Source organism: Trachymyrmex cornetzi, unplaced genomic scaffold (assembly GCF_001594075.2).
Source record: "Trachymyrmex cornetzi isolate Tcor2-1 unplaced genomic scaffold, Tcor1.1 scaffold73, whole genome shotgun sequence".
Lineage (NCBI taxonomy): Eukaryota > Metazoa > Arthropoda > Insecta > Hymenoptera > Formicidae > Trachymyrmex > Trachymyrmex cornetzi.
The window spans coordinates 1,171,088-1,181,953 of record NW_017300059.1 but is presented as its reverse complement, the minus strand read 5'-3'; the positions used below and the strand labels follow the sequence as shown (position 1 = coordinate 1,181,953).

The following is a 10,866-nucleotide window of genomic DNA, read 5'->3' as shown; positions in this document are numbered from 1 at the left end:
AACAATAAGTGATTTTTTGTGAAGCAGGAACAGCAACACACAGCAACGACATAAAATAATATTATGTATATGTGTACATATACGCGTGATATATGCACATATACATATTTACGTATGTATATACTGTGCAAATGTATTATGTGCGGGTGTAGCTTGATGTCATTGTGCGTATACCTGTGGAAATGTAATGTAGACGATTACTTCGCGTATGTGCGTGTCGTATATATGTATCTTTCTTTTTTTTTTGTATTCGTAAAGTGAGAATACATCCGGAGCGATATCAGTAGTGAAAAGTCTGACATTAGTACTATGTAAACAACATTTTAATATACATATATATATTGAAGCTTTTATACACATAATATATATATATATATAAAAGCCACCATATATATATAAGTTCGTGTTGCATGCGATTAAATATCGCACTTACACTTCGCGAGAAATATTCAAATCCTGGAACATCTACTACCACATTATGGGTCACATTCAAGGAAGGCCACATTGAGCTAATCTAACGAGTTACTGCCGAACATTTTTGAACGAGTACATCGGCGTTCTCTGCCTATCTATATCTCGTTTAACTTAGGATACGTATATATAAACGAGTAATTGTACAAAGAACGATTTCTTCTATCATATCTCTAAAGGATGTAATACATCTGAGCAATCTCGTTCTTGTTGCGAGTTACGAGTCGTCAACGATTTCAAAGCTAGCAGCTGCTCACCGGTTCAAACACGATCGACACTGCTCTCGGTTTATTTCCATTTGGCGTCGAGGAAAAAGCGATATATATATATATTTTTGTTTTGTTTGACACGCGACAGAGATAAACCGATAAAGGATAGGCAGTTCAGCGAAACTCTCTCGTATCTAAATCGGTGTTCTCGAAAAGCTAAATCGATTACACACTGTCGTAAGCATTAAAATACGTACGGTAGAAAACTATGGAGTTATTAATAACCTGTAAAAAGTCGCACGCGTTTCCAAATGTCTGTTTTAACGCTTTTAGTTCATTCGTGTGTATTTACCTCGTGTGAATCGCGAGTGAAAGTTTTGAATTTAATGGGCGGCATTTTGTTTCAACAGTAAAATTAATCGTAAACACCAGCAAAAGCTTTTCAAAAACGTAATACGTAGTACGTAAGTAAAAAGCTGCTGGACTCTCTCGTACTTTAAGATGAGCGATACCAAGTGGATTCAGCGCAAGTTTGCTAGGTATTGCTTGTGTAATCGTTGGTTCCGTCTTTCGTTTGTCTTTCGCCATCGATTTTTGCCTCTAAGACTGGATCCTTAGAAGTCTCGACGACTTTCTTCTCTATGTCCAAGTCATAAAGTAGTGTAGCTTGAAGAGCGTTATACATACCGGTCCGCGCGTAACGCGACGCCTTCGTCAATTCGTGAACGCTTCCAGCCAAAGTCAGAATATCTATACGCACACACATATAATATTAAAAATATTATAAGTTCCAAAAGGGATATTAAATATGCAATCAAATATTTTATTGCTGCGTATTTAAATTAGGCGACTTTTGACATAATTTTTGTTCTACTAAAAAAAAATTAGATAAAAACATTTTATACTAAGAGAAATTTTGGGTATTATAATGACATGTAATTATAATTATAAATATCAAACACTTTTCTTTCAGTGTACAGAACTGCTTTCTTCCCTAAAGAGTTATAAATATATTTTAAGAAATAATCTTGTCATTTTAAAGCAGAGATTTGTAAAAAATTTTTTAATTGTAGCAGTAACTCTTAAGTTTTCAGGAGTTAGCTCCAAAATTTAATCTGTGAACGCTTAGAAAACTCTTAAAACTGTTTTATTATTTACTTTTTATCGCTTCGCAATAAAGATAAAGATCGATAGATTTCTCAAGGATTGTTCAAAAGATAAACTAATCATTTAAGAGCAATCTATTTTCGCAGATTAGTCATCAATACGAGTGGTATCGCATTCTTTCTAAAAATATTTATAAGAGTTTTTGGTCAACTGTAACACTCACCATTGTCGTCATACGCTAAAATGCAATGTGGATTCTCTTTCTGGCGTTTGATAGCATTCGTGATCTCTTGCTTGCGGCACTCTTGAACGTATTTGATAGCTTCCAGCCAATATTCCATGGCTTTGTGCACGCGTTGATTCATCGTGGTCCCGCGTAAGCGTTCCATCTATTCCACAAAGTTTAGTACACATTTAATAAATTATATATTATGTATAGAAACACACTTTAAATAAGGAAAAATGAAAGTATAAAGAAATAAGGTGCTAAATGGGAAGGCAAAACTGAAACATAAATATAGAGAAAATATGAACTAGAAGTTCATCCTAAGCTGCAAAGTGCAAGGATTAAATAAATAAATAAAAATATATCTTATACGTTGCATAACAAATAAACAAAAAAAATATAAACAATTATTTTACTGTTTACAGGAAAAAAAGTCCTTACATATGACATTATCTATTCACCTTTGCTATCAATGTAATGACACGAGCGTGTTCCCTCAAGTAATCAATTATCAAACGATCCACCCTCGACGGATTTCCCTGAAGACGTGGGATGGGTATATTATTCGCGCTGGTTACTCGTTTCCCCGGAAAATGTGCGGCCAATCCAGCCTCGCATTTCTTACGCTCCTTTTCCAACTGCTTGAATTGTTCGTATGTTTGTTCAAGATTAAAATGCAATATACTTGAGGGTCCTGTCTTCCTGGCCGCACCGCTGCCATTTCTAAAGCTCAAGTTTCCCCCGTAAAGAGCGGAGAACAGTCGTGGCACAGGATGAACCGGTACAGGAACAGGAACTGGCATCACCGATGGAAACGCTCCCGATCTCACGGTATTTGTGTTCGACATCATTCCCGAGTTAAAAATGATATCAGGAGGCGGAATCCCAGCTGGAATGCTCTGTATTTTCGATATATGGTGTCGTTGTTTCAAAATATGATTAAAGGCATCCTTGTCCAAGGTGGATCCAGTGACACGGTCGGTCAAGTGACTTCCTGAGGGATACGCGATCTCTTTAGTCAAGTCAAATCCGTCCAATTTGTACGCGTTGACTTTAGGCTGCTTTAAATCGTTGTGATAAAACGTGGAATTTTGCTGCATTATCTTCAAAGTGTCGCCACTATTGGCAGTGTACTGTTGATAATTGTGACAGCCGTATTTAGCAATAGGCTGATACAAGTTGCGTGAGCTCAGATTTTTTGGAAATCCTATGGGTGAATACGTCTTGGTTTCAATGGACTTTGATTTTGGATTGATCATCTTTAACAGGCTATTATCGATTCTACAGTCACTAGGGAAACAAACGTTCTCATTCGTGTCTAAGTTACTCGCCGAGGATGTGACGAAGCTGTTTGTACCACCGGGAGGATAATAATCGATTAAGTTTTTGTAATCTTGGTCCACTGCTTGATCCAGTTTGTAGCTACGTGCTTGCGACTGCTGCAAGAACTGAATCTGCTCGTTAGGTATGCTGATACTTGTCATATTTAATCTAGCGGTATCATGAACATCCTTGAAGTCGCCGATGCCGTTGCGTTGCATACCACTTCCGAAACAGGTGTGCAAAGTCGTATCGGCGGGCGAGAAATGTTGTAGCGGCGAGTTCGACAAGAAGCCGGAATCAACGCTCAGATCGGTCATCGCCGAGTTGGGCCTGTAGCCGGGACCCTGACCAGGGTTACCGGTAACGCCGTACATGTCATGCATGTTGACCATAGAATTGCTGTACGAGTTCGATGATGCGTTCTGCCTCACGCTGTTGTGATACTCGAACTCGCTGATGGGAACGGAGTTCGGTGAATCCAGAGCCAGGGTTAACGCGGTGACGTTAAAATTGAGATCTGGTTTAGCGCAATTTGAGATTCGTGAGTAGTTCCCGGTCAGCTCGCCTCGGCATCCCATCGACGGAGTCAACTGGAGGGGTTCCGTCCAGTTGCTCGACTGTTTACTGTAATTTACTCCACTCGTAGTCGTTAACAGATCATTGCACAATGGCATGCTGCTCCCACTCGTGTACATGCCACCGTCGTTGGAGTGTACAACGTGCATCGATCGTGGGTCAGACGAATATGCGTTTGGCATATCGTTGCTACACGCATTGTTCTGCTCCACAGACTGTCGCACGCAGCTACTGAGATTCAGTGTTTTCAGGTCGTTGCAGAGATTGTTGGAATGACGGTACTCGCTTTTGACGTTGTTGTGAATGTTGTGTAACTTGCTGGACAGGGGATAACGACTGACCAAGTGATCGACATCGGTCAGGTAGTCCAAACCGTCAGTGACCTGATTGGAGCAAGAATTGGCGTAGTCCGTCTGGTAATGAGTACTTGCACTGTTGTAATTATTGTAACAGGTGTCAATGGTAATAGAATCTTCGTCGAGAATCTTTGATACCAAGTCGTTGACCATGGGATTGTTTAAGTCTTGACTATCCTCGTCTTCGATATTCATCTAAACAAACCGCGATTGCATAACATTAATAATCCATTAGGAGATGTTAGGTCTGTTTTTATAGCTAAACTAGGATGCTTTCCGGCAAGAGACATAGGTGATGTAATATAATACAGTGAATTATTACATCTCCCCTTGTTATTTGCTAATATTAGCACAAAGATAAAATGACTCACTGTTGGTACTTTTCATTTGATGATACAAGTCAACACAAGTGTGTTCTGTCTTTGTTACATAGATATAAATAACAAGAAAAATAGGATGATGTTTGTGTTGCCTCGTGTTACTAAATGGATAGTGAGTTATTTTATGATACTCTGTGTCATCTGCGATCCTTTCTGAAAAGCGTCTACAGTGAACACTTTTTATACTTAAAGTGAAATTTTGACAAGAGGCAAAAAGAAAGTTCTAGGGCAGTTTAGTGCAACAATAAAAAATTAATCTGTTGTATATGTTACTGTATAAGAGGTGTAATCTCATACATAAAAATCTTAGGTCTATTTTTTATAGCGTAACTATATATTCTCTATACTTAAAAGATTTGTTTTTTACTCCTGCATTAGAATTTTCTTTCTTGCTTTCATCAAATTTAAAATATTTATTCCACTTTAAGTACAAAAAGTATACACTGGTTTAGCTATAAAATCAGAAAAAGTAAAATAGATTTTTGTTTGAAATCTAATACAAGCAAGAAGAAAACTTTTAGTGCAGAAATAAAAATAAACCTAGACTGTACTTTAAAATTAAATTGGTATATACTCTTTGTACCTGAAAGTTGTTTTTAATCTTGCAGTATATATAGATACTGTACTAGAATCTTCCTTCTTGCTTTCGTTAAATTTTAAATGTGTACTCTATATTTGAAATTTGATGAAAGCAAGAACTTCTAATGTAGGAATAAAAACAAATCTAACATCTCAGAGGTCTGTATTTTATAATTAAACTAGTATAAACTCTTTGCCCTTAAAATCTGCCCTTCTTAACTGAACTTCTTGCCCAGTTCATCTTTCTTTTTTTCTCCTCAATGTGAAAAGAAAACGAAGAGATAAACTATGTGCAAGAGGTTCAGCTAAAAACAAACTAAGTGCGAAACAGATATCACATATATATTTAATACTTGGTAAAAGCCAAAAAAAAATTCTAATGCAGCCCAGTGCAGCGATAAAAAGAACCTTTCGCTTACGTTTCTTTTTGTGCCGCAACCCGTTAAGTCATAGCTCCAATGATTGTACTCCACGCCGTGCATGTCCCTAGAGTAAACCTTCCGTGGTACTTCCAGCATATTGGCACCGCGCTCGGTCTCGTTATTCTACGGAAAGCAAGTCATCGTCGTGAGAGATCTCATATTCAAGGCACGCGTCGCGATTTAACGGAGCGACCGTGACTTCCGCGGGGAGATCTCGCGCTGCCCTTTGCCCAACCGCGCTCGTTCGCGCTCGTTCACGCTCGATCTCGAGAGGCCAGCGGGGACGAGTCTCGCGCGGCGACGGAGAGAGAGAAAGAAAGAGAGGGGGGGAGGAAGAAACAGAGAAAGAAACAGAGAGTCTATCGATTGTTTTCGAACGGCGCGACTCGAGGGCGGCTCGCGAATGTTACGCGACTACGTCGCGGCGAGCCGCGATGACGATGGAATCTTAACAACGAATCGAAGGCGGGAGAGCGCACGACGAGGCTATCGCTGTCACGATAGGGGCCGCGACACAGGCGCGCAAAAACGCACACACACACACACACACATATGTGTATATATATATATACACGCATACATGAGCAGGCACACGCACAGGACGGGACAGGCACCGACGAGCACACCGAGGGCAGATCCAATAATACGCGCGGATATCTTCGCTCGTCGGCGATCGGCGAGCGAGGACAGACGCGGGCGAATACCGTCACCATTTGCACCACCCGCGGAAATTGGATACGGCGAGCGAAACGGATCTCACCCCGCGCGGGCGTTCTCTCTCTTTCGTAGTTGCCGTATTAAACGATAATGCACGGGTCAGCACGGGTACAAACAAACGCGGATCGCACCCTTTCGCCTTCCTTGTCGGACGTGCGGCACGGCTGGTCCGTTCTTTCTAGCCGCAGTTTTCACGCAACCTCTCTCTTCTCTTCCTTTTCCCACCGCGACGCCCAAGTATATACATGCTTATGTCATTACGAGTGTAGAGAGTGTAAATGCGGTGCAACTAGACCGAAAAACCGTCGACGACGTATACGTATATACGTTCCATGAATTTCCATCGAGTTGCCAGCGAGGAAAAAAAAATGCCTCGACCTTTCAGATCGACGAAGAGGCGAGGATGTGGAATGTACGTGTTAAGAAGGAGATAACGTCTTTCCTCACCTTGCCAACGGCGAAAGCATTGCTGCCGATAACCGCGGCCAGATTATGCACCTCGGACAGAGCCATTCGTAAAAAAAAATCCGCGGCGGTCGTCAACACCGTCACCCAACACTACCATCGCTACTCGCCATCACCCTTTCGCTCTCTCGCGCGACAGCCAGTCCCCCCCCCCCCCGAACAGTCACCGACGTCGACTGACGTTTGCGTGCCCTGCGCCGCACCCCAATGCATCCACGCTGATCAACACCGCATTGACCTACATGGATCTACAACCGAGAGACGTACATACATGTACTGACGGCGTGTCTGTGTGTTTGTCTGGTCGAGATACTTTTTTCTATGAGATTTAAGTAGATGATCTATCTAAAATTTCATACAAATCTTTCTGTTAGCTTTTCAGTTTTAGTAATATATACGCATTTATGTATTACTTTAAATGATCATTTATTAGATATTATATATTAGTATAATTTAATTGTTATATATATTAGTTATTATTTAAAATTTATTTAGTTATTAATTAAAATTTTATTGATTGATTGATTTTTACTAGGCCTTGATTCAACAATTTTAATTCATATTATTTAAAATTGGTTTATTACATGATCACAATTAAAATGATTAATATATTAATATACTATGCATATATCTGTGTATGCACATACAATATTAAAATTATAAAATACATTGATGCGTAGTCGATAAGTCTCTTTTTCTGGTCGAGATACGTTTTTCTGTTCTTTAAAAAGATATTCTGATAAATTCACACACGTTTTTTCATACTTTCTCAAAAATAAAGCAATGAAGAAATTTCTTTCTTCGTGAAGTACATCACGACTTGATGTACAAGTAATCGTTAAATACAAGTTTATAATTATGACAATGATAAGAAAATTAATAATCTATTTTTATTTTTATATTTTATGATACAAATAGATATTTCCTATAATAACGAAGCTCATTTAGACTATCTTTTATGTCGTGCTCGGCTCTGTGACAGTGTTGCTTTTTTGGAGCTGCTTTACTTATAGTCGGTTGCCATCTCCTAAACAGAAAAATGTGTATTAAAAAAAAAATATATATATATATATCTCGTTTTCAACTTTACGAGAAAAATATATATTAATATGCAAATTATGATTTCTTTAAACTTACAAGTGAAAAAATTAGGCCAATAAGAATAAGTAAAATAAAAGACAGTTTCCTATTTTCAGTAAAAGTAGACCTTGATGCAATGTTCTAATATGCAAATTTGCAAATACATTTTTTAGCTTTTATAGTCTACGCACTGATTACATATATAAATTTACCTAGCCAAATCTTTAATCGTGCTAATATCAATAATTCTGTAGTGCAAGTAATTGTCGACCAACGGCATATACTTCTTTAGGAATATACGATCCATATAAACTGAGTTTCCAGCCAACGGGCATGTTCCTTCTGGGACATGATTCTCCAAAAAATTCAATGTCCTTTGTTGCGTTTCCTCCAATGTAATCTTACTCAGTCGACATTCATCGATTAAGCCACTCTAAAAGTAATTTGAATAAAAATTAATTGTATTGCTCGTAAATTGTAATTGCTATAATATAAAACAGAAGAGATTTTTCAAGGAAAAAAAGATATTACCTTTTTGTGTTGTACTTTACACCAATCAGACATATTTTCTAAAACCTTATCCGGTTGATGTACAACAATATTTAAGTAATCACTCGCAAGCTGTAACTGTTCATCAGTTATGAAACATGCAACTTCCAAGATATGACATGTTTCCACCTCTAGTCCTGTCATCTGAAAAATCCAGTTCCATCTTTAAAATTTGTTTCTTCTTTTTTTGTGCTGTTAGATATAATTCGCAATAATTGCGCACCTCCATATCAAGCCAGACAATGTGCTTCTCATTTTTAATTTCGTTTCGTGTTTCTGTCGGTGTCCAAATCGCATGGTCTACGCAAAATGGAATATTCGTCAGGGTAACTTCAATTAAACTAATTAAGTGAAAACTTCACTCTGGCATTGATGAAAATAACAACTTAGATTCGACATTCAATATTTTAATTATTAAGAATTAATTCCATGTATATATTGTATGTTGATGAAATACTACAAATACCATTTAACAAATTAATCAGAATTTCATCGAACAATAAGGTTCATTTCCACCAATATAAATTAATTTTAATCTTCCTTTAATTTACTTTTTATCAATCCTTTTTTAGTAAAGATAAATCTAAACCACAAGTTGACCAATATGAAAAACCAGGCTTAAGATAAAGCTGATAAATGTAAAGTGAGACAGCTTTCATCTCTTAAGCGGACATTTCTTAATGATTTATACAACAATCGTAATTACCGTTATTTAAACAACGTTGAGCTCCGCGATACAGGTACCTGGAGAGCAATCCAGTAGCGCGCGTAAAGATCATATTCGTTGTTTTAGAACCTAACCTTATCATATGCACGTTGTTTTAGAACCAACTTAACCTTATCATATACACGTTAGGAATTGTATTGCGTACACCATACAGGAAAAATGTAAAATTGCTCGTGCTATATAAATTGCGCCACTTAATCACCGCAATTCCGATTATTCGAAAATAAATCTGTACCAAACAACAACAAGCAATGACAACTCCTAAACTGAAGTTAAAGGGCGAAAGACCATTCGCCAATGCGTTAGAAAATCAATGGCAATAAACTGGAACAGTGAAACCTGGAACATATTTGTTCTGTGCTTAAAATGAAATAAATATATGTTCGAAATTTGATGAAAGCAAAAAGGAAAATTCTGTTATGTAAATAAAAAAAAGTCGAAACGTTCTTACATTGATTATCGTTAAAATAGTTTTAATCCTGTCTTCCATTAATTTTGATATGTTTAACAAACTAGTTTTTATTTCTTACCACGTTTCTGCGATCTCTCTATCACTTATTATTATATTGCTTTGCAGTTTCGAGCTTGAAAATTGATATTAATAAAAAAAAGATTTTAACTAGAACATAGGGTACATTCCGTTTCATGCATAATGCTTCATTTATTCTTGTTGTTTACCGAATGTTAAACAAGGATAAATGATACATTACGCACATCATGCGTGAAACGGAATGCATCCATAATAAACTGGAATAAGAAACCTGGAACGCACGTGTCTTGAAGAATCTCGACTGCGATTGATCGATTTACTTCCATTCCTTTGTACATTATGGCTTAACGAAAAGAAAAATCCGTTATCTCGCTATTTCTCATACGACCTGATCTTTAAATAGCACACATGTATCTTCTTCTCTTTGAATTTATTGTTTTTCATGGAAGCAGGATGTTAACAATATGTACTATTGTAGAAAGAACTGAACGTCAACAGCCCCTGTGGCCTAATGGATAAGGCATCGGTCTCCTAAACCGGGGATTGTGGGTTCGAGTCCCACCAGGGGTACAATTGCTTTTTACGATTCCCGATCTTTTTTTTTCTTTAAAAAAAACAGCCGCATTACAACTAATTCTCTTTTAAAATTTGCTTTCACTAAATTTCAAACGTATACCTATTTTATTAAAGATCAGATGTATGTGTCAAGTGTATATTTGTGCAAAAAATGATTGGAATTGGAAACTTATACTTTCTGTAAAAAAAAAATATATATATATATATATATAGTTCATTAAGGTCAATATTTATATATTAACAACATAATTTTATAAGTTTAAATAAAAATGTTCTTATTTTATATTATTTTTTAAAAACATTTACTTCTTATATTGAAATAATTTTTAACCAAATCCTAAATCATCACTAGATTTTTGTATTATTTTCGAATATAATATAGGAAAATCTGTAATTTTTTTCATTTTATTAAAAAGTTCTTTTAATACATCGATTAAATACAAAAAATGTTTAAATACAAAAAATGTTTAAATACAAGAATTATTTTAGTTATAAAAAGAAATCTCATTAAAATGCAGGAAACTTTTTTAAAGATTCTTAAATCTTAGCATTGTAATAATAATTCTTAATAAGAGTTAATATAATAACAGGGAATGGAAGTAACTCGTTACTT

General features: G+C 36.7%; 2 protein-coding genes and 1 non-coding gene across 5 annotated transcripts; 1 reads left to right on the top strand and 2 right to left on the bottom strand.

The window, feature by feature from the left end:
- Positions 1 to 387: 387 nt before the first annotated feature.
- Positions 388 to 6,968, bottom strand: LOC108767901 (uncharacterized). Of its 2 annotated transcripts, none has more exons than XM_018518041.1 (5): positions 6,814 to 6,968; positions 5,647 to 5,772; positions 2,475 to 4,463; positions 2,011 to 2,176; positions 388 to 1,430 (listed from the first exon to the last, which is right to left on the bottom strand). In XM_018518041.1, exons 1-5 carry the CDS (start codon positions 6,877 to 6,879, stop codon positions 1,216 to 1,218), a joined length of 2,562 nt encoding a protein of 853 aa, XP_018373543.1. In that variant the 5' UTR covers positions 6,880 to 6,968; the 3' UTR covers positions 388 to 1,215. The 2 variants fall into 2 exon arrangements, with proteins under 2 accessions (XP_018373543.1, XP_018373544.1); XM_018518042.1 differs by lacking the exon at positions 6,814 to 6,968 and adding an exon at positions 6,498 to 6,613.
- Positions 6,969 to 7,719: 751 nt separating this feature from the next.
- LOC108767902 (probable oligoribonuclease) lies at positions 7,720 to 9,534 on the bottom strand. 2 transcript variants are annotated; one of them, XM_018518044.1, is made up of 6 exons: positions 9,331 to 9,534; positions 9,167 to 9,280; positions 8,684 to 8,760; positions 8,443 to 8,604; positions 8,124 to 8,344; positions 7,720 to 7,858 (listed from the first exon to the last, which is right to left on the bottom strand). In XM_018518044.1, the coding sequence occupies exons 1-6, from the start codon at positions 9,335 to 9,337 to the stop codon at positions 7,735 to 7,737; spliced, it is 705 nt and encodes a 234-aa protein (XP_018373546.1). In that variant the 5' UTR covers positions 9,338 to 9,534; the 3' UTR covers positions 7,720 to 7,734. The 2 variants fall into 2 exon arrangements, with proteins under 2 accessions (XP_018373546.1, XP_018373547.1); XM_018518045.1 differs by having other exon boundaries at positions 9,167 to 9,256; positions 9,289 to 9,526.
- A 640-nt stretch (positions 9,535 to 10,174) lies between these two features.
- TRNAR-CCU (transfer RNA arginine (anticodon CCU)) lies at positions 10,175 to 10,247 on the top strand. Its single transcript has one exon. It is a non-coding gene; the product is annotated as a tRNA-Arg (tRNA).
- Positions 10,248 to 10,866: the final 619 nt, after the last annotated feature.